The sequence below is a fragment of the Moschus berezovskii genome, chromosome 14 (genome assembly GCF_049115385.1).
Source record: "Moschus berezovskii isolate FMDL1 chromosome 14, NW_MosBer_1.0, whole genome shotgun sequence".
Classification (NCBI taxonomy): domain Eukaryota; kingdom Metazoa; phylum Chordata; class Mammalia; order Artiodactyla; family Moschidae; genus Moschus; species Moschus berezovskii.
The window spans coordinates 57,632,830-57,657,809 of NC_142473.1; the positions used below are offsets into that span (position 1 = coordinate 57,632,830).

General features: G+C 46.1%; 1 protein-coding gene across 2 annotated transcripts in view; it reads right to left on the reverse strand.

Annotated features, from left to right (window-relative positions):
• CHRDL2 (chordin like 2) overlaps positions 1 to 5,743 on the reverse strand; it is a 33,927-nt gene extending 28,184 nt beyond the window's left edge. For both annotated transcript variants that reach the window (XM_055422678.2, XM_055422677.2), the window contains exon 1: positions 5,157 to 5,743. In XM_055422678.2, the coding sequence (XP_055278653.1) occupies positions 5,157 to 5,238 (82 nt within the window). In that variant the 5' untranslated portion in view covers positions 5,239 to 5,743. The remainder of the gene's footprint in view (positions 1 to 5,156) is intronic.
• Between the last annotated feature and the right edge of the window lie 19,237 nt (positions 5,744 to 24,980).

The window sequence follows — 24,980 nt, forward strand, 5'->3', positions numbered from 1 at the left end:
TCCTTCATCTTGGAAACCTCCTGCTTCAACAAAAAGAGAACTTCATCATGTGACAGAAGAGCCAAATCTCTTTGGGCACTTTGACCTTGCTGCCTAACAGAAATTGGCCCTGGACCTCCCCTTTCCAGTTCCCATCATCTGAACTCATAAACAATTCACCAAACATTATGGACAAAAAAGCCAGGAGCCCAGGAAGGTATGAGGCTGAGTGATTTCCAGATCTTCACATGTAAGTCCAAATTCCCAAGCTGTCCCATCCAAGGTCATCCCACAGTCTGCCTTGAGACTCTCATGGTCTCTTAAGATCTCTTAAGGGGTAGTCAGGAGTGGGTAGTGTTGCTGGGAATTCTTCTAAGAAGAGCAGAAAAGACAACAAAAATATTCTGGGCTGCAGAACAGGCAGGATGAGACCAAGAGAAGGGCAAAAGGTGGACCTGGGGCTGGAACTGTGACTGGCCTGACCCCAGCCTGCAAGAACTCAGGAAACCTGAGTGAGCCAGCCTGCATGGGGATGTGAGAACATTTACATCTCTTTCCTCATGCCCACTCTGCTGTACTTTATTTATTTACAGTTCCCTTTCACACCAACAAACTTGCTCCTCTCTGAGACATAAGCTCTGTGCTGGGTACTGGCACTCAATGAGGGTGGCCTCCTAAGGGAATCAGAAGTAAAAAAACCTCAGCTCCTCAGTGGATGAGTTGTACAGTCTGGCGAAAGGACCCTGGCTTCTCTGAACCTGAATTCTTATCTGGCACGTGACAGATGTTCAAGAGCATAGAAGGACCTTAAAGGAGAGAGTCAGCAAACCAGGAAAGATAACTCAGTTGCCTGGCAAGGGTCAGTGGGTAGAGAAGAAACTATTTACATTCTCTTCTTCCATGGACATGTATTAATACATTTATAGGTTCAAAAAATCTTAGAAGGAGAAGGAAATGGCAACCCACTCCAGTATTCTTGCATAAAGAGTTCCATGGACAGAGGAGCCTGGCAGGCTAAGTCCATGGGGTCGCAAAGAGTCGGACACCACTGAGTGACTAACACACAAAATCTTAGAAAGTTAGGGATTGAGAGATTATGTCCAACCCCCTACTTTACAGATGTGGACACAGTCCCAAAGAGAGCCTGAGCCTGGTCTAAGATAATTGATTTTTGCCAGAATGAACTCCAATGCCAGTCTTCAGATCCAGGTAGGTGGGGGCTTCTCATAGGAATGCCCATCCCCTAAGGGACAGGATCAGAAGAAATGGCTTTAAATTGCAAACAGAAGGATTTAGCTGAGATAAAGGAAGAATCCTGACTGTAAGTATGGTTAACAGAGTATGAAACAGGCTTCTCTGGGATGAGATCCTGCCCAGAGGCAGAGGGATGCCTGCAATGATCTCTGCATTGCACCTCCCAGCAGCACTGCTTGCAAGCCAGTCCTCTTCTTTGGGAGTCCAAGGGATTCAAAGTCTCTCTCCCAGAGCCTGGTGCCATGGCCGGTGGCTGGGGGAACTTGAGAGGCCAGCCCTGGAACAGGTGCAACAGCTGGAGCAACTGCACAGCTGCTGCCCAGCTCTGCTCAACAGCCTGCAAGCGAGTGGGTGAGACAGAGACCTCTGCTGGTGGGAGAGGGAGGTGCAGAACCTCCAGACAGGCAGAGAGGGGTCTGACTGGATGTCATGGTCAGATGTCAGCTCTCTGTACCCACTGTCCCAGGCCCGCTAGGCCCTTTCTGTTGGTGTCTGACTCTCAGTGGATGTCCGAATATCCACTCCTCCCTGGAGGGCAAGGGTACCAGGCTGCAGACCCACACTCCCCCAATTCCCTTTTCTAAAGGCCAGAGCAGACCCTGCACCAAGGCGATAGCATCTTTGGATCTTAGAATCATGAGATGTTAAAGCTCGAAAGGTCCTTAAAGATTATCTATTTGACTCCCACCATCTTGCTCTACAGCTGGGAAAAGTCAAGGACAGAGAAAGGCAACCTGCCGTGGGTCACAGTTGGAACTGGAGGCAGAGCCACGACTGGAGCCCTGACCTTCTGATTCCATCTGTACCATGTCATAGCATGGAAGTGCCTTTCCTGCCCCCACCCTGCCTCTGGGGTCTGAGGTTTTGTCACTTGGGGCCAAAAATTTTGATTTCCATGGTATACATAAACCTTGGAGGCAGAAGAGCTGGTGGTTTTACCTGATAACCAACTCTCTCCTGAAGTCAGGATTGGGTGGAGGGAGAGATGAAAAAACAGAAGCAGCTGTACACCTTAAAGCCGGGGGGCGGGGTGTGGGGGAGGTTAGGAGAGGAGGTAGAGTTAGTAAAGGAAGAGCACAAAGAAGAGGTGCTGACAGAGGAGAAAGAGCACTGCAGAGGGAGTCAAGGTACTGAGCAGGTTCTCAGTCCACGGACAGAAGTGGGGATGGGTGCCCAAAGTGACTGACATCATATGCACACATGGCTCAGCCTGGGACTGCATTGGTCAGTGACCAGATCAGGGGCTCACCCTGGCTAAGGGCTCTAGGTGGGAACGGAAATGGGGCTTGATCCATAGTAGTGTCTGAGGGTTAGAGCTCAGTCTGTGGCTGGAGTTGAGACTCAGTATGGGCTGGGATCAAGGCTCAATCTGTGGCTGCAAATAGAGCCAAGGATAGAATAACATTTGCTTGAATACCCTTGTACTTTAAACTAGGGAGCAAGCTGCCATACATGTTCACAGGCCCTACACATTCTGCAGGACTGGGCCATGTCAGGAATCAGACACCACAGGGTTTGAGAATTTCTATCTGTGATTCCACTTCTGAAAGCACCTAAGATGTCACCAGGAGATTTCTTACTTACAACAGGCCCCAGATCTTACTAACTAAACTTACTAAACTAAGATGAGGGCCTTCACAGGAGATCTTCAAACAAGACCTTAGCAAATGACTGTAGGATTGTTTCTAGATTCATAGGTTATTAGCATTACATAGAATGAGGCTCAAAGAAGGAAATGGTTCGTCCTAATTCACACAACCAGTAAGTGATAAATCGGGGACTAGGATCCAGGTCTCTGTTCTTTTCTTTAATAAATTTGCTGTGTGACCTTGGGCAAGTCACTTGCCTTTCCTGGGCTTCAGTTTAACTGTAAGGATTGGTACACTGAGGGGTAGAAACAGGTGACTTTCAAAAGTTCTTTCAGCTTTGAAATCGCAGCATCTTACACCCCTTTGACTACCTCCACCTCACCTTAACTCAACAATTCTGCTCCAAGGTTTTTCTTGCATGTCGGTAACTAGGCTCCAGTCTAGGGGAGATGGAATACTGGCAGCCCCTAGTGAGAAACATGGCCCAAAGAGTGGAAGCACAGAGGAGGGAAGATCAGAGTGGATCAGGTGGCAGGGAGAGTTTGCTGGAAGAGGTGTTACCTAAGCTAGGCTGCAGAGGGCTGACAGGCTCTGGGAGGCAAGGAGGAGAGCCGTGGGTAGGATGTGAGCAAACTACATAAAGATGATTCTAGGCCATCTTTCTAAGATGTCTCCAGGGCAATGAAATCTGGGGGGTTAAGAGCCATGTGCCAAGTGGAAGGGAGGCAGTCATTACGGGCATCCTGTGCTAATTCTCTTTTAAGAAGCAACGAGAAGGTGTTGGGAGGAAACCTCCAGGACTCAAGGAGGAGGAGGAGACATTGACAGAGCAGTAGGCATTGTGCTGGGCACTCAACAGTCATCTCCTCTAATCCTCCCAAGAAGCCTTCAGGTGAGTGTGTGTCTTAGATGCAGAAAGTGAGACTCAGAGAGGTTGTCACTTATGAAAAGCCACACAACTACTAAGGGGCAGAGCCAGGACTTGAACTAACACTGGGCTCTTTTCAGGACTTGTTACTAAGGACTTCTGTGAATCTCATGCTGGTGGCCGCCCAGAGACGAACAGATATGCAGCCTGCCCTGATGATCAGAAACAGGAATGAAACAATATCCAGTAATGCTGGCTCCAGAAAGTCATGTGCAAAAGAAGGTAGAGATGGAGGAGCTGAGCTGCGGAGAGGAACATGCTCTAGGCTGGGAAAATGGGGTTTCATTCCAGGCTGTTCCCTGTGTAACCTGGGGCGGACCACTGCCCGTGCTGGGCCTTGGTTTCTTTACTGGGTATGTCTGCATTTGAACTAAGATGCTTCCTTCTTTTTAAGAGAATCTTTGATTTTGTTCTTCACCCTCCCAGCTTTCCAAGAGATGGTCAGAAGATGGGTAGGAGGTCCACCACCAGCCTATTGTGGAAAGAGTGAGGAAATTGAGGTTCAGAGAGTTGATATCAACTGACTGAGGTTACGCTGTGTACAAGTGGAAAAATATGAATATTAGGGAATGTGTTTCTCGAGAACCTACCATGGACCAGCTAGTTGCTGGTGCTGGCTGCTTTCCATGTTTTCTTCAATTTAATCCTCAGAAGAGTCCTGGGATTTTCACTCCCATTGTATAGATTAGGAAACTGAGGCTCAAAGACATATCTGCCTCCTAGCAGCTGGTAGTCAGCAGATATGGGATCATGAAGACCCTGGTCCATCTCCCTGTGCCCTGCTGCCTCCCAGTGTCACAGCTCAAAATCAGAGTTCCTTCCAGATGCTGTGAGACCAGGGGGAAAAGCATCAGATTGGGAATTGAAGAGTTCTGGCTTTGGCTGGCTCACTAGCTCTGCCAACATGAGCAAGTTTCCTCTCTCAGTCTAAGTTTTCTCATCTGTAAAATGCAAATGATGATACCCACCTGACCGGAGTGTTGTAAGCCTCAAAAGAGACAAGCAATGGGAAAGTTATCCTAGTTAACTCTTCTTTCTTTCCACGGGCTATCTTTAAATGTAATAGCCTCTTCATCATCATACCCTTGCCGCCAAACATGCCACTCTCTGCTAGGAATAAGCATCCCCCGCTTCTCCAGAAAAAGCACCGTGCCCTGCCCTCTCTCCCACTCCTCTCGGTTCCCTCACCCTCGGGTCCGTGGCCGCAGCCCCCTTGGCTCTGAGTCTTGCCGAGTTCCCCCTAGTCTGATCAGCCCGAACTGGTCCTCAGAGAAGCCTCCACCCTCCCGGCACAGGTGCTCCCTGGATGGCTGTCAGAACAGTCTGGGGCTCCAAGTCCGGGCACTTTCCAGCACATCCCAGGGGTCCCCTCTTCTGCCACCCAGCACACCCACTCTGCTACTTACGGGCTCGTGCGTGTGAGTCCAAGGGGAACCAGAGCAGCGCGAGTCCCAGCAAGGAGGAGAGGACCCTTCCCTCGGGAACCATCCTTCTTCCCCAGGGCCAGGCCCTCAGGCGCTGAGCCGGGAGGGGACTTGGGGGAAAGTGAGATGAGGGGGACACTGACGCCCTGGGGCACGAAGCAATCCGCAGACCCGGGGAGGGTTAGGGTTAGAGATTCAGAGAAGGGCTGAGAAGAAGGTGGTGAGAACAAACAGGGAGGTCCAAGGTGGGAATAGGAGGGAAAGCAAACGGAGGGAAAGAGTTGGAGGGATGCAGGAAGGTATGCAAGAGGGGAAAGCAATTAAAGTAAAGGAGAAGGTGAAAGGGAGGGGAGGAGAAGAAAGACGGGAGAGGGAGGACCGGAGTCCGCCGAGCGCGCAGCGTAGGGCCGGGCGCGCGGGACCGGCGGGCTGCTCCTGGCGTGCGGGCTAGAAGCGGTCTGCGCCGCCTGCTCGCGGAGCTCGGGCTCGGGCTGCCGGGCGCTGGAGCCCGGCGGCGCGGCGGTACCCGCGGCGGCGACGGCGCGGCGGCCACGGGGGGAGGCTGCGCGCGGGCCGGCTGTGCACGCCAAGGGCGCCAGGCGCCGCGCTCGGGCGCATTTGTACTTTGCCGCGGGAAGCAGGCAGCCCCGGCCTGGCGCTGGCCTAGCCCTGGCGCCTCCTCTGGGGCACCGCGGGCTCGGGGGATTGGCCACCCGAGGAACAGGCCCACTTTCCCCCTCCTCTCTCGTGCCGGTCTCTGGGACAGACGCTCCAGGCGCCGCGCCGAGAGGAGGCGAGGGGGCTGGGGAGGGGGAAGGAGCCACCCGGGCCACGGGTTTTAACCCCTGACTCCCCGCGGCGCCCCGAGCCCAGGAGGACCGAACCCTGTTAGAAACTTTCGGGTGGGGAAGGGAGAGAGGTCAGGGTCGGAGAGGCGAAGCGGGCTGCGGAACGGAGAGGCGCTCAAGTGAGGGAGCTAGATGGTGCTTGCACAGAACCCCGCCTCTGGATGAAATCGGGACACTTGCTGTTCTTAATTGTCTGTGCACTTGGCCACTCCACCTGAGTCTGTTTCCCAGATCCCCATGCTCAAATGGGGACCTTAGTATCTTAAGTACCTTTTAATGTTTTTAATGTCTTTCCACAATTGTTTCGCACGTGGGATGAGCACGTCAAAGCACTCAGATCTCGAAAAGAAGGTGTCCGAATTCCAGCGCCTGGAATGCTCTGACCAGTTATCCCCTAATCTAGAGGCACCATGCAGGATCCTTGGCCCTTCCTGTGCGAGTCTTCTGCTCCCTCCCACCCCACCCTGGCACTCCAGAAGCAGGACACAGTCTTTCCTTTGCCTCTGCAGTAGGGCCTGCACCTTTCTGACAGGGTTGGTCATACTCAATCCTCTTGAGTAAGGGCTTTAGGTCCAAGCATTGTCTTTCTTACCTGAAATTGATGGGGTGGGGGTGGAGGGAAGGGCCTGGAGTCCCTGACTTCAACCCATCCTTGGTGCCCCATGCTGCTGCTGCTAAGTCACTTAAGTCGTGTCCGACTCTGTGTGACCCCATCGACGGAAGCCCACCAGGCTCCCCCGTCCCTGGGATTCTCCAGGCAAGAACACTGGAGTGGGTTGCCATTTCCTTCTCCAGTGGGTGAAAGTGAAAAGTGAAAGTGAAGTCGCTCAGTAGTGTCCGACCCTTAGCGACCCCACGGACTGCAGCCTACCAGGCTCCTCCATCCATGGGATTTTCTAGGCAAGAGTACTGGAGTGGCTTGCCACTGCCTTCTCTGTTGGTGCCCCATACCTCGTGGTAAATGAGTGCATGAATTAATAGTACCTAAGAAGAGAACCACAAGCTCTATCCAGACAAGAAACACTCAAACTCTGAACTCAAAAGGACAGGGCCCCTGTCCTGGCTTTCTCCCTAGCTAGCTTGGATGTCTTGGGTAAGTTCATCCATCCCCATTTTGGACCTCAACTTCCTCCCCAGAGGAACTTCTTGCAGAGCTGCTGGAAATTCAGTAAATGTTGGAGGGGAGCAGACTGGGAAGAGTAAGAGATAAGACAGAAGGGATGTTGAATCATCCCACTCTGGTAGGGAATCACATTTCCAGGTTGAAACACTTCTGACTGTGTCTGTAAAGATAACTGGGGTCCCCACCTCCTGTGTTGCCAGCTGATGCTCTCCAAGAACAGAGAGCACTGGAGGAACCAGTGTTCCCAGAAACAGAGCTTCTGGGGGACCTCCCTGGCAGTCTAGTGGTTAGGACTTTGTGTGTAGGGGTGGGGGTGGGAAGGGTGCAGGTTCAATAGCTGGTTTGGAAGCTAAGATCCCACATGCCTTGTAGCCAAAAAATCAAAACCTAAAACAGAAGCAATATTATAACAAATTCAATAAAGACTTTAAACATGGTCCACATCAATGAAATCTTAAAAAAAAAAGAAAGAAAAGAAACAGAGCCTCCCCAGAGCCCTCTGAATCAGAGACAAACATGATCTGCTGCTGGTGCCCTCCAGGCTTAATTTGTTCTTCTCCAACCTGGCCACTTCCTCTCCCTTGAGTATGCTAGCTAGGGAGAAAGCCAGGACAGGGGCCCTGTCCTTTTGAGTTAAGAGTTTGAGTGTTTCTTGTCTGGACAGAGCTTGTGGTTCTCTTCTTAAGTCCTATTAGTTCATACACTCATTTACCACGAAGTGTGGGGCACCAAGGATGGGCTGAGGTGGGGGACTCCAGGCCCTGCATTTTAACAGATGATGAGATCCTTGGATGGGGAAGATCCCCTGGAGAAGGAAATGTCATCATGCTTCCCTTTTAGCTTAGGCTTTCAGGGCACTCAGAGTTAAGTTTAGTGTTTAATTGAAGAAATAATCTCATCCCAAAGATCTGGGACAGAGATCTTTTCCTTTCTCCATCTTTGTTCAAAGTCTGCTATATACATAGATTCATCTCAGATAAAGAAGTGGATTGACATTGCCCTCCCCTATATCCTCTCCATTCTACTTCAGGAAAGGTCTCCACCATAGGATAAAAAAAGGTGTCAACACACCTCTCCATCCTTAATGTCCTCAGAGTTCAGGCCATCATCATCTCTTACTGGACTTCTCTAGTAGCCTTTTCGCAAGTCTTCCGCCCCTAGTGTGGGCACCTCCAATCTATTTTCTTCACACTTGCCATAAAAATTATGTTGATTATTCCTACTGACAAACCTGATCACATCATCTTCCCACTTAAGACCCATTATTGGAAGTAAAAAGAAAAAAAGAAAATATTAAGTGCAATGTGATATCCTGGCTTGGATTCTGGGATAGTAAAAGGACATGAGTGGAAAAACTGGTAAATAGTCTATTAATTTATAGTCATGTACAAACATTGGTTTTTTGGTCTTAACAAAGGTGCCATGGCTATGAAAGGTGATAATTCTGGGTGGAACTGGATGAAAGATCCATGGTTCTTAGATAAAAACTCTGTACTACCTTTGCAACTTTTCTGTCAGTCTAAAATTCTTTCAAAATAAAAAGTTTATTAAATAAATAACAGGATAAAACATTATCGACTTCCAATTGTTGACAGAGTCAGTTCAGTTCAGTTCAGTTCAGTTCAGTCGCTCAATCGTGTCCGACTCTTTGTGACCTCATGAACCGCAGCATGCCAGGCCTCCCTGTCCATCACCAACTCCCGGAGTCCACCCACACCCATGTCCATCAAGTTGGTGATGCCACCCAACCATCTCATCCTCTGTCGTCCCCTTCTCCTCCTTCCCAGCAGCAGGGTCTTTTCCCATGAGTCAGCTCTGGATTCAAGGCCACACGCATTTTGGCGCTTACTGCCACCTACCCTGTACTTGCATCAGCCACTCACCTCCCCACCTGCCCATGCATTTTCTAATTTCCGTAGCTTTGTCTGCGTTTCCCTTCTGTCTGGACTATCTTTCTCTTCCTTCATGTAGTGAATTCTGTTTTACTTTTCAAAAGTCAGCTCCAAGTCATTTCTCTTTCAGGGCTTCCCTGAGTCCCCCAGGCAAAGCAAATTTTGGTAGCAAATGGTATTTTAACCATTGAAATGTAAATATTTGCCTTTCCACCCTGCACTCTGAGGGCAGGGTTTGCTTTTTTTCTTTTATATCTATATTTCCAGAATTTAGCAAAGTCCCTGATACACAAAGATACTGGATAGATAATGGCTTCATGATGGAGTGAAGACCTCAATGACTTGAAAAGATATTTACTTTCTCATGGGAGATCCTTCAGCACCCCTATTGCTCTCAGTAATTGACATAAGAAACATGCCTTTGGCACTTCCGGAGGTCCCGCAGTTAAGACTATACTTCCAGTGCAGGAGATACAGGTTCAGTCCCTGCTTGGGTAACCGAGATCCCACATGCCTCTCAGTACAGCCAAAAAATAAATAAATAAAAACAGCAAAAAGAAAAAAAAAAAAAAAGAAAGAAACAAGCCCTTGAGGAAAGCTTCTGTGCCTTCTGTAGCAATGCTGTTCATGATGATTGTCCATATATTATCTGTGCTCAGTTGTGTCTAACTCTTTGTGACCCTATGGACTATAGTAAGCCAAGCTTTTCTGTCCATGGAATTTTCCAGGCAAGAAAATTGCCTGGAAACCCACTCTGGAGTGGGTTGCTGTTTCCTTCTCCAGGGGATCTTCCCCACCCAAAGACTAAACTCATGTCTCCTGTGTGGTCTGCCTTGGCAGGCAGATTCTTTACCACTGTGCCACCTGGGAAGCCCATATATTATCTAATACTCTTAAAAAGGAGATTTGATGAATTCTTCCAAAATCTAGTCAGGAAAAAAAAATCTATCTACCCATAGCAATCTGTTGCACTAAGTTTGTCTGTCACCTGTCTGCTACCCTCTTAGAGAACTTGCTCACAGCCTTCCTAGTCCACCGATCGCACTGTTGGACAGATCTGTTAGAAAGTTCTCTAATTAAATCTGATTTCTCTGAGATTCCCCACATTGCTCCTAATGCTGACCTCAGGGCTGTACAGAACAAGCCAACTCCTTTGGTCTTTTTAGAGCTCTACAGACATTTGGGGCAGAGAACTCCTCTTCTGTACTCTCATCCTTATCAGTTCTAGCCCCCGGACCCCCTCATGCCTCTCTCTCTCTTGAAATACGCTGAGCTCTTCCCCTTCCCTCCCCTCCCCAGGTCTCTGTACGTTATGTTTTTTCTTTTTTATAATGATTTGTTTTTTGGCTATGCCGGGTCTTAGTTGCGGCACAGGGGATCTGTAGGTACGGCCTCTGAGCCCTTAGCTGCAGCCTGTGGGATCTAGTTCCCTGAGCAAGGATTGAACCTAGGCCCCCAGCATTGGGAATGCGGAGTCTTAGTCACTGGACCACCAGGGAAGCCCCTGTGTCTTTCAAACACCCTGCCTCTACCCACTCTTATCTGTTTGTCTTCTTTTTCCAGGATCGAGGTAAACTCCTTCATTCATCCAATAGTTATTGATAACCAACCCTGTGCCAAGCCCTTGTAGAAATGCTGTTCATGAGGATTGTCCATATATTATCTGTGTTCAGTAGTTCAGTCGTGTCTGACTCTTTGCGACTACATGAACTATAGTCAGCCAAGCTTCTCTGTCCATGGAATTTTCCAGGCAAGAAAAAAAGAGGTGCTAGGAACACAGTGGAGAGCAAGAGAGACACAGATGCTTATAGTCCAGGTCCTCACCGAAGTCTGTCTGATGCCCTTCTTTCCCCCATGCTTCTGCGTCTCCATCGTAGCCCTTATCACATTGTAGCGCCAAAGTTTTTTTGTCATCTCCTCTAAAAGGAGAACATACACTGTCATTTATCTAACATTTTCCCAGCCTTCAGCATACATCTTTCTACATAGTAACTGCTAAAGAAAGGTTTGTTGAACAAGATTCTTATTCTTTCAAATAATCATCTTGAGACTTGTTATTTGTGGCCAACAGGCCTCCTGGACTGCAGGCTGCTTGCTTATGTAAAATTAATATAGCAATAAGGATCATAGACTTCAGTGTCAAGGCAAGTTTTCTGAACTCAGTCCATTTAGTTCTGTAAGTAAGATTCTAAAAGATTCACCATATGAAAATTAATATAAGATGACTACATAATACATACTACACCTGAGGATGCTGATAAATGTTTAACAGTCAGTTCCCCAGGGGAAAAAAGCCCTGGTTTAGAGCATTTGCCAATTTCCATGGTGTAAATATTCCCATCAGGGCCAGTTTCAGGCTACAAATGGACATCATTGAATATGGGGTTGCAACATACAGGACACCATTATGCAGTATTTCCATCTTACAGGTACATGTAAATAACTTCAAGAACACTTATAGTAAAATGGAGTAAACTAGGAGGCAAGAATTTGAATGTTTTAAGTATAACATTTAATTGTAAATTTATTAATTTAATGTTTAGTAATGATCATGGGAAATAGATGGGGAAACAGTGGAAACAGTGTCAGACTTTATTTTTTTGGGCTCCAAAATCACTGCAGATGCTGTTGCAGCCATGAAATTAAAAGACGCTTACTCCTTGGAAGGAAAGTTATGATCAACCTAGATAGTATATTAAAAAGCAGAGACATTACTTTGCCAACAAAGGTCCATCTAGTCAAGGCTATGGTTTTTCCAGTGGTCATGTATGGATGTGAGAGTTGGACTGTGAAGAAGGCTGATCGCTGAAGAATTGATGCTTTTGAACTGTGGTGCTGGAGAAGACTCTTGAGAGTCCCTTGGACTACAAGGAGATCCAACCAGTCCATTCTGGGGGAAATTAATCCTGGGTGTTCATTGGAAGGACTGATGCTAAAGCTGAAACTCCAATACTTTGGCCACCTCATGCGAAGAGTTGACTCACTGGAAAAGACTCTGATGCTGGGAAGGATTGGGGGCAGGAGGAGAAGGGGACGACAGAGAATGAGATGGCTGGATGGCATCACCAACTCGATGGACATGAGTTTGAGTGAACTCCGGGAGTTGGTGATGGACAGGGAGGCCTGGCATGCTGTGATTCATGGGGTCGCAAAGAGTCGGACACGACTGAGCGACTGAACTAAACTGAACTGAACTGAATGATGAGTTTTAACAATCAGCTTGGAAAATTGCTGAAAATTTACCACTGGGCTCTCCAGCTTCCCTGATAGCTCAGTTGGTAAAGAATCTACCTGCAATGCAGGAGACCCCGGTTTGATTCCTGGGTCAGGAGGATCCACTGGAGAAGGGATAGGCTAACCACCCCAGTACTCTTGGGCTTCCCTTGTGGCTCAACTGGTAAAGAATCCACTTACAATGGGAGAGACCTGGGTTTGATTTCTGGCTTGGGACGATCCCCTGGGGAAGGGAAAGGCTACGCAGTCAAATATTCTGGCCTGGAGAGTCCCATCGACTCTATAGTCCTGTGTATCTGAAAGTCAGTCAGTAGTGTCCAATTCTTTGTGACCCCATGGACTACACAGTCCATGGAATTCTCCAGGCCAGAATATTGGAGTGGGTAGCCTTTCCCTTCTCCAGGGGATCTTCCCAACCCAGGGATCGAACCCAGGTCTCCCTCATTGCAAGAGGATTTTTTTTACCAGTTGAGCCACAAGGGAAGCCCACTCTATAGTCCATGGGGTTGCAAAGAGTCTGACACGACTGAGCAACTTTCACTATCTCCAGAGCCCTTATAAGCCAGTTCCAGTACACTGTCTTTACTTGATGTCCTGGAAAGGACTCTTGAAAGTTGTATCCAAGTTCGATACACTAAAGAGGAGAGTCTTATTTAAAAGAGCTGTTAAAGTTGATGTTATTGTAAAGTGAACAATCACCATTCCATTTCCACCCTTCAGTCAGGTCAGAGTTATTCATCCATGTAAAAATCATTTAAGACCTACTGTTGGCACTTCCCTGGCAGTCCAGTGGTTAAGACTCCACACTTGCACTGCAGGAGGTGCGGATTCAGTCCCTGGTTGGGGAACTAAGATCCCACATGCCAGGCAACACAGCCAGAAAAATAATAAATAAATAGCTTTGATGCAAAAAAAAAAAAACCACTACAGTTATTTTAGGACATATTCATTTGGATCTCCAGATATTGTGCATATAGTTAGCCTAAATAAATTTCTTTTGGAATAAAAAAGATATACTGCCCTGGGCAAAACATGGTCCCTGGCCCCATCCATGTTTATTTGTATGGGTACTTATGTGGCTATGTGAATATGCCTAAGTCCTTTTTTCCTCCTGTCTCTTCCTGGGACAGCCTGCACAGTGATTCTGAGGGAGGAGGTGTGAGGAAAGCAGGATGCAGGAACACACAGCTCTAAATTTCACAGAGCCCTCAGGAGGGACACTGAGTGGGGACAAAGTGTCTTTAATGGAAGGCGTGGAGTGGGAGCATCCTTCATCCAGGTCCTCAGCTTAGCAACTGACCAGAGGCCTTCTTCACTGCCAGCATCATCACTCACCAAGCACCAAGGAGAATGGACCTTCTGTTCCTGCCTCCCCCAGGCTCGGGGGGACTTGCAAAAAGCAGCTTGTCCTCAGAGACTTCCTTCCATAGGTCTGTGAAGATGAAGCTAGAGCGCCAGTAAACAGTGCTACATGACTTCGGATTCCACAGCCAGACAGCGGCAGGCACTGTATCCACCCAAAGGCAGAGTGCGGAGCCACCAGAGCTAGCTTTCAAAAGTGTAAATCATTCAAAAGCACTTTCTCGCTTCAAAAGTCTCCACTGCATTTAGAGTAAAATCTAAACCCTTTGCCACATTTTGAACACCCTTCTGTGACCTGGCCTCTGCCTGCCCTCTGACTATAGACCATCCTCCCAGTGCCTGCTAGGCTCTAGGAGTTTTTTCTGTCTCTGGGTACACCAGGCTGCCTGTACACTCCACAGGGTCTTTTTGCCCTGGAGATTTCTCCTGCTTGGGATGTTCCTCCCTCAGCTTTCCCCCCAGCTGACAGTTCATTCAGCTCAAATGTCACTTCCTCAGTAAGGTGTCCTTTGTGCAACCTATCTAATGATGTCCCCCTTCAGTTATTTTCTGTCATATTGCCTTCTTTTCTTCCTTTGTGTCACATCATTATCTGAAACGCATTTCTTCATTTGTTTATTATCTGCCTCCCCCATGAGCAATGACAGCTCTATAATAGCCTGGACCTCAATTCTTGGTCACTGTTATATTCCTAGTTCATAGAACAGTTCTGAACACATACAAAGGGGTTACTGAATTTTTTTAAATAAAAGAAGGATAGAATATTTATCTAGATTATCTGATTCCCATGAGGAATGAACCCTAAATTCAAGACACCAAATCCTTGGAATTAAACCACACTTGTATTTTCATCATTATTATTACTGCCCTCACTTTTATTATCATTTCACAACCATCATTATGTACAACAGTGCTGCACGGCACTTGCAGGGTACTTACTGTCTCTACAATGAAATGTGAACACATAGACATAAGCTTTGCAACTGACCTCAAGCTTCTTTACTACCCTCCAGCTACTCAGAACCAATTGTTTTCACCTGACACACCATGCCTTCATCCCTCTATGAAAGTGAAAGTCTCTCAGTTGTGTCCGACTCTTTGCGACCCCATGGACTATACAGTCCATGGAATTCTCCAGGCCAGAATACTGAAGTGGGTAGCCTTTCCCTTCTCCAGGGGATCTTCCCACCCCAGGGATCGAACCCAGGTCTCCCGCATTGCAGGCGGATTCTTTACCAGCTGAGCCACAAGGGAAGCCCAGGAATACTGGAGTGGGTAGATTATCATGCCTCTATATGTTGGCTTATTCTATCATTTCTTCTATTCAGAATTCCCATTTCCTCTCTTTGATGAGTTCTCATTATTCCTTTAGAACTCAGTTTTGTATCCCATCCAGGTAATTAGGCACTTCCTCTTCTTGTTCTTCCACAGCACTCTGTCTACACCACTGTTAAAAAACTCACCTCCTGGGACTTCCCTGATGGTCCAGTGGTTAAGACTGTGTGCTCCCAATGCAGGGAGCATGAGTTCAATCCCTGGTGAGGGAACTAAGATCCCACATGCCTCACAGTATGACCTAAAAAAAAAAAACACACCAAAAAACCCTCATCTCCTGAATTACAGTCATTTATTTCCATCTCTGTGTTCTCAGGAACCATGGCTGGGCCCACCAGATAGCAGTCTGACAATGTCTTGAAATTCTGCATCTGGTATTGGACATAGGTGGTCTACAGAGCCATATGCTAGGTTCTGAAGGAGAAGATATACAGTGCTGGGCAAACCATGGTCCCTGGCCCCAATCTAACTAGAGAGACAAGTCGTTTTTATGGAAAATACGTTATTAAAAACCAGTGAATTCTAGAATAAAAAATGAGACAGAAGAAAGCTTGACGTGGTAGAACCTATATAACATTGGAATAGCCAGTACACTTGGTTTCTAGTTCCAACGTCACCATTAATTCACTACGTGGCCTTGACAAATGATTTCTCTTTTTTAGACCTTGGCTTTCTTGCCTGTAAACAAAGATGTTTGATCAAAAGCCTTGGATGATTTTTAAAGTGGATTCCAGCTGAATTTGACTCCATGGAAACTGAGTCGAAGGGATGGTGGGGAGAGCTGAGTAGTCTTGGTTTGCCCCCTGGTGGCCATGCAGCAACATCACAGTCCCAGGAGACGTGGCCCTAGGCTTTTCTCAGGGATGGAGGTAGCAGAACCCAGAGCCTAGGAAAAAAAGAACTGTGAAACAATGACCATTCTTGAGAAGAGATCAGTCAGTCACTGGTGGATTGGTATAGAATCCTATCCTCCTTTAAGATGAAGGAACTAAACCCATGTCGTATCTGTTTCTGTCCAAACCAGGGGAAGTCAGTCTTTATGAGGCTCTTCTGTATTCCCACTGACTTTTTCTTCTGCTCCCATCACAGTACTCTCTTCTAAGGCAAGTTTTCTTTTTTCCTGTTTTCAGAATAATTGAGAAATTGTACTCCTCCATTCTCTCTTTGTTTTTATTTCACGTGAAAGGAAACTGATCCTTACTGCAGCACCTCTTGTTGCCAGCTAGTTTGGGTTCAGAGGAACTAGACAGTGATAGTGGTACAAAATCCATTGTCCCTCTTGGCCAAATTTGAATCTAAATATAGGTGAATTTGAAGTTCCAGTCCTGAATCCCAGTGTCCTCCAACTCTCACCCTCCCTCTCAGGCTTTCTGATACAAATTTTGTTGGTTTTGTTCAGTTGCTCAGTCGTGTCTGACTCTTTTGCGACCCCATGGATTGCAGCCCACCAGGCTTTCTGTCCATGGGATTTCCCAGGCAAAAATACTTGAGTGGGTTGCCATTTCCTTCTCCAGCGGATCTTCCCAACCCAGGGATTAAACCTGCATCTCCTACATTGGCAGGCGGACTTTTTACCACTGAGCCGCCAGGGAAACCCAATACATATTTTACAGGAGAGCAATTGAACATCCAGAACAAAGCTGGGGCAAATGTTTCAGTTTGGTCAGTGTTACTGTCCATCCAGACCAGACTACCTGACCTGCCTCTTGAGAAATCTGTATGCAGGTCAAAAAGCAACAGTTAGAATTGGACATGGAACGACAGACTGATTCCAAATAAGAAAAGGAGTACGTCAAGGCTATATATTGTCACCCTGCTTATTTAACTTATATGCAGAGTACATCATGAGAAATGCTGGGCTGGAAGAAGCATAAGCTGGAATCAAGATTGCTGGGAGAAATATCAATAACCTCAGATATGCTGATGACACCACCCTTATGGCAGAAAGTGAAGAACTAAAGAGCCTCTTGATGAAAGTGAAAGAGGAGAGTGAAAAAGTTGGCTTAAAGCTCAACATTCAGAAAATGAAGATCATGGCACCCGGTCCGCTGATTTTATTTTGGGGGGCTCCAAAATCACTGCAGATGGTGACTGAAGCCATGAAATTAAAAGAAACTTACTCCTTGGAAGGAAAGTTATGACCAACCTAGTCAGCATATTAAAAAGCAGAGACATTACTTTGACAACAAAGATCCATTGAGTCAAGGCTATGGTTTCTCCAGTAGTCATGTATGGATGTGAGAGTTGGACTATAAAGAAAGCTGAGTGCAGAAGAATTGATGCTTTTGAACTGTGGTGCTGGAGAAGACTCTTGAGAGTCCCTTGGACTGCAAGGAGATCCAACCAGTCCATCCTAAAGGAGATCAGTCCTGGGTGTTCATTGGAAGGACTGATGTTGAAGCTGAAATTCCAACACTTTGGCCACCTGATGTGACGGGCTGCCTCATTTGAAAAGACCCTGATGATGGGGAGATTGAAGGCAGGAGGAGAAGGGAGTGACAGAGGATGAGATGGTTGGATGGCAGCACTGACTCAATGGACATGAGTCTGGGTAAACTCCAAGTTGGTGATGGACAGGGAGGCCTGGTGTGTTGCAGTCCATGGGGTCACAAAGAGTCGGACATGACTGAAAGACTGAACTGAACTGACTCTCCATCCTTTTTTTATGACAAAATGAGGGTTTCACTCCTTCCCACTCTTCCTGGAGAAGGGCCATGAGTCCCTCCTTCTAGTGTACTTGGTCCAAAAAAGTGAAAGTAGCAAAAGGGTTTTTTTTTTTTACTTTTTATTTGTATTGGGGTATAGCTGATTAATAATGTTGTGATTTTTTCAGGTGAACAGTGAAGGGACTCAGCCATACATACACATGTATCCATTCTCCCCCAAACCCCGCTCCCATCCAGGCTGCCATATAACATTGAGCAGAGTTTCATGTGCTATAGAGTAGGTTCTTGTTGGTTATCCATTTAAATATAGCAGTGTGTACATGTGTGTGTGTTAGCTGCTCAGTCATGTCTGACTCTTTGCAACCCCATGGACTGTAGCTTACCAGGCTCCTCTCTCCATGCAGTTCTCCAGGCAAGAATACTGGAGTGGGTAGCCGTTCTCTTCTCCAGGGTATCTTCTGGACCCAGGGATCAAACTGTGTCTCCCTCATTGCAGGCAGATTCTTTACCGTCTGAACCACCAGGGAATGAAAGTGTGTACATGTTCATCCCAAATTCCCTAACTGTCCCTTCCTCTCAGCAACAATAATTGCAGAAGGATTTTTTTTGATGAGATGAGAAAAACAGAGTAGAATAAGACATGCTGTTTATATTGTAAAAGGTGATCAGTACTAGCAGAGAAAAGTTTGTCTTTTATTATTATATTTTAGATTTATGCTGTATTTTTTCTTCCAGTTTTATTGAGATAATAATTGACATACAACACTATAAATTTCAGGTGTATGGCATAGTGATTTGACTTAAATCCACTGTAAAAGAAGCTTCCCTGGTGGCTTGATGGTAGATAATTGGCCTGCCAATGCAGGAGATGCATATTTGATCCCTGGGTCAGGAAGATCCCCTGGAAAAGGAAACGACAACCCACTCCAGTCTTCTTGCCTGGGAAATCCCATGGACAGAGGAGTTTGGCAGGCTACAGTCCATGGGGTCGCAGAAGAGTCAGACAAGACTGAGTGACTAAAGAAACAAACAAGAAGTCATAAAATGATTACCACAATAAAGTCAGGGAACATTCCTCATCTCATATAAATTTTTTTTTAAAAAAAGAAAAATTCCTTTTCTATGTGGTGAAAACTCAGGATTCACTCTCATTAACAACTTTCATATATAACATACAACAGTGTTAATTATATTGATCAAGTAGTATATTATATCCCTAGTACTTGTTATCGTATATAACTGGAAGTTTGTAATTTTTGATCCTCTTCATCTAATCCCCTCCCTTCCCCACTCCCCAGACACATGCTTCAGAAAGATCATTCAGACTGTGAGTTAGAAAACAGAAGAAAGCAGGATGAGATGGAAAGTGTGCTGGATACTTTCTGTTTGCCCTGCCAGATAGGTTCTCCCTCCACTCCACCTGTTCTGTGTCCCAGAAATTTGACCTGCGTGGACTCCCAGTGGCCCTAAAAGTTTTGCCTTTTAGGTGTCTCATTCTGAAGTAGAGTTAAGGTGGGGTGTTTTCCCATTTTATTTCCTTAATTGTTATCTGTTGGACCTAAAGGGCTTCTTCAGTTTCCTTTCAGTTCAGTTTCTCAGTTGTGTCCAACTCTTTGCAACCCCATGGACTGCAGCACACCAGGCTTCCCTGTCCATTACCAACTCCTGGAATTTACCCAAACTCATGACCATGGAGTAGGTGATGCCAAGCAACCATCTCATCCTCTGTCGTCCCCTTCTCCTGTCTTCAATCTTTTCCAGCATCAGGGTCTTTTCAAATGAGTCAGCTCTTCACATCAGGTGACCAAAGTTATTGGAGTTTCAGCTTCAACATCAGTCCTTCTAGTGAACACTCAGGACTGATCTCCTTTAGGATGGACTGATTGAATCTCCTTGCAGTCCAAGGGACCCTCGAGAGTCTTCTCCAACACCACAGTTCAAAAACATCAATTTTTCAGTGCTCAGCTTTCTTTATAGTCCAACTCTCACATCGATACATGACTACTGGAAACACCATAGCCTTGACTAGATGGACCTTTTTTGGCAAAGTAATGTCTCTGTTTTTTAATATACTGTCTAGGTTGGTCATAACTTTCCTTCCAAGGAGTAAGTATCTTTTAATTTCAAGGCTGCAATCACCATCTGCAGTGATTTTGGAGCCCCCAAAAATAAAGTCTGCCACTGTTTCCCCATCTATTTGCCATGAAGTGATGGGACCAGGTGCCATGATCTTCATTTTCTGAATGTTGAGCTTTAAGCCAAATTTCACTCTCCTCTTTCATTTTCATCAAGAGGCTCTTTAGTTCTGCTTCACTTTCTGCCATAAGAGTGGCGTCATCAGGAGATTGCTTCTTAGAGCCACCTTTATTCCCTTAATAGAGCAACCAAATAAAAGAGGGAATTCTTTGCTTGGTATCTTGGACCAGAGCCTGAGGGTAGGGAAAGGAGAAGGCAAGATCAAGGGGATGGGAGGGAGTGGCAGAGAGAGAAAGTGAAACCAGTGGCAGACTCGAGGTGGAGCTTTAGGTATCTAGAGGGAGACATTTAAAGAAATTAAAGAGTTCTTTTTCTCCACCAATGTGCTTATGTGTTGAACAGAATTTTTTTCTTTTTTGGCAATGCACTGAACTTTGAACCTTGCTAAAAACTATAGATATAACTAAAGGAGGGAACATGCATTCATTCTGTAACATCTGGAATGTGCCAGATACTGTAACTAAAGCTGCTCCCACCAAAGTTGGGTCAGCATCCACACCCCCCTTTCTTGTCCGCTGCTGAATTCTCCATACCTGTATTATTCTACCACATAGTAGGTAGATACTTGCTAGATACTTGTTCAATATATGAATGTTAGGTGTTTTCTCCAATGATATCTCAACTTCAGGTGGGTAGGATGAAGTCTACTTAGATTGTTTTTATTTTTCACTGATAATTATAGGATCAAGAGGCATCCATATAAAATACAAATCTATACCTATCACTCCCTTGTTTCAAATATTAAACTTTTCAATGATCACCCAATAGCCTGAATTCATTTTTCTGTAAAATGGAGACAATAATATACTCAGCTCACAGGGTTCAGTTCAGTTCAGTCGCTCAGGCATGTCCAACTCTTTGCGACCCCATGAACCACAGCACTCCAGGCCTCCCTGTCCATCACCAACTACCGGAGTCCAACCAAACCCATGTCCATCGAGTAGGTGATGCCATCCAACCATCTCATCCTCTGTCGTCCCCTTCTCTTCCTGCCCTCAGTCTTTCCCAGCATCAGGGTCTTTTCAAATGAGTCACCTCTTCACATGAGGTGGCCAAAGTACTGGAGTTTCAGTTTCAGCATCAGTCCTTCTAATGAACACCCAGCACTGATCTCCTTTAGGATGGACTGGTTGGATCTCCTTGCAGTCCAAGGGACTCTCAAGAGTCTTCTCCAACACCACAGTTCAAAAGCATCAATTCTTCTGCACTCAGCTTTCTTTATAGTCCAACTCTCACATCCATACATGATGATTGGAGAAACCATAGCCTTGACTAGACGGACCTTTGTTGGCAAAGTAATGTCTGCTTTTTAATATGCTGTCTAGGTTGGTCATAATTTTCCTTCCAAGAAGTAAGCGTCTTTTAATTTCATGGCTGCAATCAGCATCTGCAGTGATTTTGGAGCCCAAAAAAATAAAGTTTGACACTGTTTCCACTGTTTTTCCACCTATTTCCCATGAAGTGATGGGACCAGATGCCATGATCTTTGTTTTCTGAATGTTGAGCTTCAAGCCAACCTCTTCACTCTCCTCTTTGACTTTCATCAAGAGGCTTTTGAGTTCCTCTTCACTTTCTGCCATAAGGGTAGTGTCATCTGCATATCTGAGGTTATTGATATTTCTCCCGGCAATCTTGATTCCAGCTTGTGCTTCTTCCAGCCCAGCGTTCCTCATGATGTACTCTGCATATAAGTTAAATAAGCAAGGTGACGATATACAGCCTTGACGCACTCCTTTTCCTATTTGGAACCAGTCTGTTGTTCCACGTACAGTTCTAACTGTTGCTTCCTGACCTGCATACAGGTTTCTCAAGAGACAGGTCAGGTGGTCTGGGATTCCCATCTCTTTCAGAATGTTCCACAGTTTATTGTGATCCACACAGTCAAAGGTTTTGGCATAGTCAATGAAGCAGAAATAGATGTTTTTCTGGAACTCTCTTGCTTTCTCCATGATCCAGCAGATGTTGGCAATTTGATCTGTGGTTCCTCTGCTTTTTCTAAAACCTGCTTGAACATCTGGGAGTTCACAGTTCACATATTGCTGAAGCCTGGCTTGGAGAATTTTGAGCATGACTTTACTAGCATGTGAGATGAGTGCAATTGTGCGGTAGTTTGAGCATTCTTTGGCATTGCCTTTCTTTGGGATTGGAATGAAGACTGACCTCTTCCAGTCCTGTGGCCACTGCTGAGTTTTCCAAATTGGCTGGCATATTGAGTGCAGCACTTTCACAGCATCATCTTTCAAGATTTGAAAAAGCTCAACTGGAATTCCATCACCTCCACTAGCTTTGTTCGTAGTGATGCTTTCTAAGGCCCACTTGACTTCACATTCCAAGATGTCTGGCTCTAGGTCAGTGATCACGTTATCGTGACTATCTTGGTCGTGAAGATCTTTTTTGTACAGTTCTTCTGTGTATTCTTGCCACCTCTTCTTAATATCTTCTGCTTCTGTTAGGTCCATACCATTTCTGTCCTTTATCGAGCCCATCTTTGCATGAAATGTTCCCTTGGAATCTCTAATTTTCTTGAAGAGATCTCGTTTTTCCTATTCTGTTGTTTTCCTCTATTTCTTTGCATTGATCACTGAGGAAGACTTTCTTATCTCTCCTTGCTATTCTTTGGAACTCTGCATTCAGATGCTTATATCTTTCCTTTTCTCCTTTGCTTTTCACTTCCCTTCTTTTCACAGCTATTTGTAAGGCCTCCTCAGACAGCCATTTTGCTTTTTTGCATTTCTTTTCCATGGGGATGGTCTTGGTCCCTGTCTCCTGTACAATGTCACAAACCTCTGTCCAGAGTTCATCAGGCACTCTATCTATCAGATCTAGACCCTTAAATCTATTTCTCACTTCCACTGTATAATCATAAGGGATTTGATTTAGGTCATATCTGAATGGTCTAGTGGTTTTCCCTTCTTTCTTCAATTTAATTCTGAATTTGGCAATAAGGAGTTCATGATCTGAGCCACAGTCAGCTCCTGGTCTTGTTTTTGCTAACTGTATAGAGCTTCTCCATCTTTGGCTGCAAAGAATATAATCAATCTGATTTCGGTGTTGACCATCTGGTGATGTCCATGTGTAGAGTCTTCTCTTGTGTTGTTGGAAGAGGGTGTTTGCTATGACCAGTACGTTCTCTTGGCAAAACTCTATTAGCCTTTTCCCTGCTTCATTCCGTGCTCCAAGGCCAAATTTGCCTGTTACTCCAGGTGTTTCTTGGCTTCTTACTTTTGCATTCCAGTCCCCGATAATGAAAAGGACATCTTTTTTGGGTGTTAGTTCTAAAAGGTCTTGTAGGTCTTCATAGAACCGTTCAACTTCGGCTTCTTCAGCGTTACTGGTTGGGGCATAGGCCTGGATTACTGTAATATTGAATGGTTTGCCTTGGAAACGAACAGAAATCATTCTGTCATTTTTAAGATTGCATCCAAGTACTGCATTTCGGACTCTTTTGTTGACCATGATGGCTACTCCATTTCTTCTAAGGGATTCCTGCCCACAGTAGTAGATATAATGGTCATCTGAGTTAAATTCACCCATTCCAGTCCATTTTAATTCATTGATTCCTAGAATATCTATGTTCACTCTTGCCATCTCCTGTTTGACCACTTCCAATTTGCCTTGATTCATGGACCTAACATTCCAGGTTCCTATGCAATATTGCTCTTTACAGCACCGGACCTTGCTTCTATCACCAGTCACATCCACAACTGGGTATTGTTTTTGCTTTGGCTGCATCCCTTCATTCTTTCTGGAGTTATTTCTCCACTGATCTCCAGTAGCATACTGGGCAACTACTGACCTAGGGAATTCCTCATTCAGTATCCTATCATTTTGCCCTTTGATACTGTTCATGGGGTTCTCAAGGCAAGTATACTGAAGTGGTTTGCTATTCCCTTCTCCAGTGGACCACATTTGGCTGTGGTCCATGTGATCAGATTGACTAGTTTCCTGTGATTATGATTTCAGTGTGTCTGCCCTCTGATGCCCCCTCGCAACACCTACCGTAGTTACTTAATAAATTCTAGTTCCTTTGCTTCTCCAGTTTGTTAACCTCATGTCTACCCACTGTTCTAGCCACATCAGATTCTTTATCAGTCCCACACAGATTTTGAACTTTCAGACATTTGTGCCTCTGCTCCTGTTTTCCCTCTGCCTGGAATGCCTTCCCTGTGTCTATCTAGTGAACTCTTCCTCACCCTCCAGTCAGAGTTCACGGGTCTCCTCCTCTGTGAAACCTTCCCTCCCTCCCCACCCCAACTTTGCTTTCTGCTTCCAAAGCACCTTGTATATGTCTCCGCTTTGGAGTTCGTAGTTCTAATTGTCTTTTTTTCCCCCAGTGATAATTATTTATGTATAACTTTGTCTCTCTGTTTAGGCTGTGACCTTGAGTGGGGCAGGGACCAAGTCTTTTCTGTGTGTGTCGAGTATTTGGGAAGAGGAGGCTGGAAAGATGACAGGTAGAAGGATTAGTTTTGCAAAAACTGCTTCTTCCCCTGAAACAAAAGGGAAGGCCCTGAAGATGAGTGATAGGAATGTAGCAAAAAATCTTTAAAGCAAAAGGGAAGGGGGCAAATCACAAGGGAAAACCTGGTTTGAGGGAGGAAGAGAAGGCCACCAGGAGAGATGAGGAAGGTGAGGGAGGGGTGGGGCAGGAAGGGTCTGAGGGCCTGAGCCTTCCTAGGTGTGTGAGGCCTGCAGGAGGGATTCAGTGCCTGGGCTGGCAAGAAGGGGTCTGGGGGCTGCAGGGAAGAACAGCCTGTCTCCACCTGGAACCAAGCCAATAGCCTTCAGTCTAGCAGGAAGTAGCTGGAGCCTCCGGAAGAGGGAAGGTTTGCTGTGATGAGGATGAGGAGAGCTAAAGCCAGAGCAGTGGTATGAACCACTACGAGAAGGATGGCAGGGAGCTTTGGCAGTGATGCCATCCTCACAAAGTATGGCACGAGTGGCAGAGCAAAGGTAGCTGGAGAGGAAGCCCTGGTAGGTGTGGCTTCGCCACAACCTGTTCCAGCTGGCATCCTCGATGAGCGCATTAACGTGACTGTGTCACAGGTGGGAGCTTAGGGGAAAAGCATCACCTGCACCTCAGCTTCTTT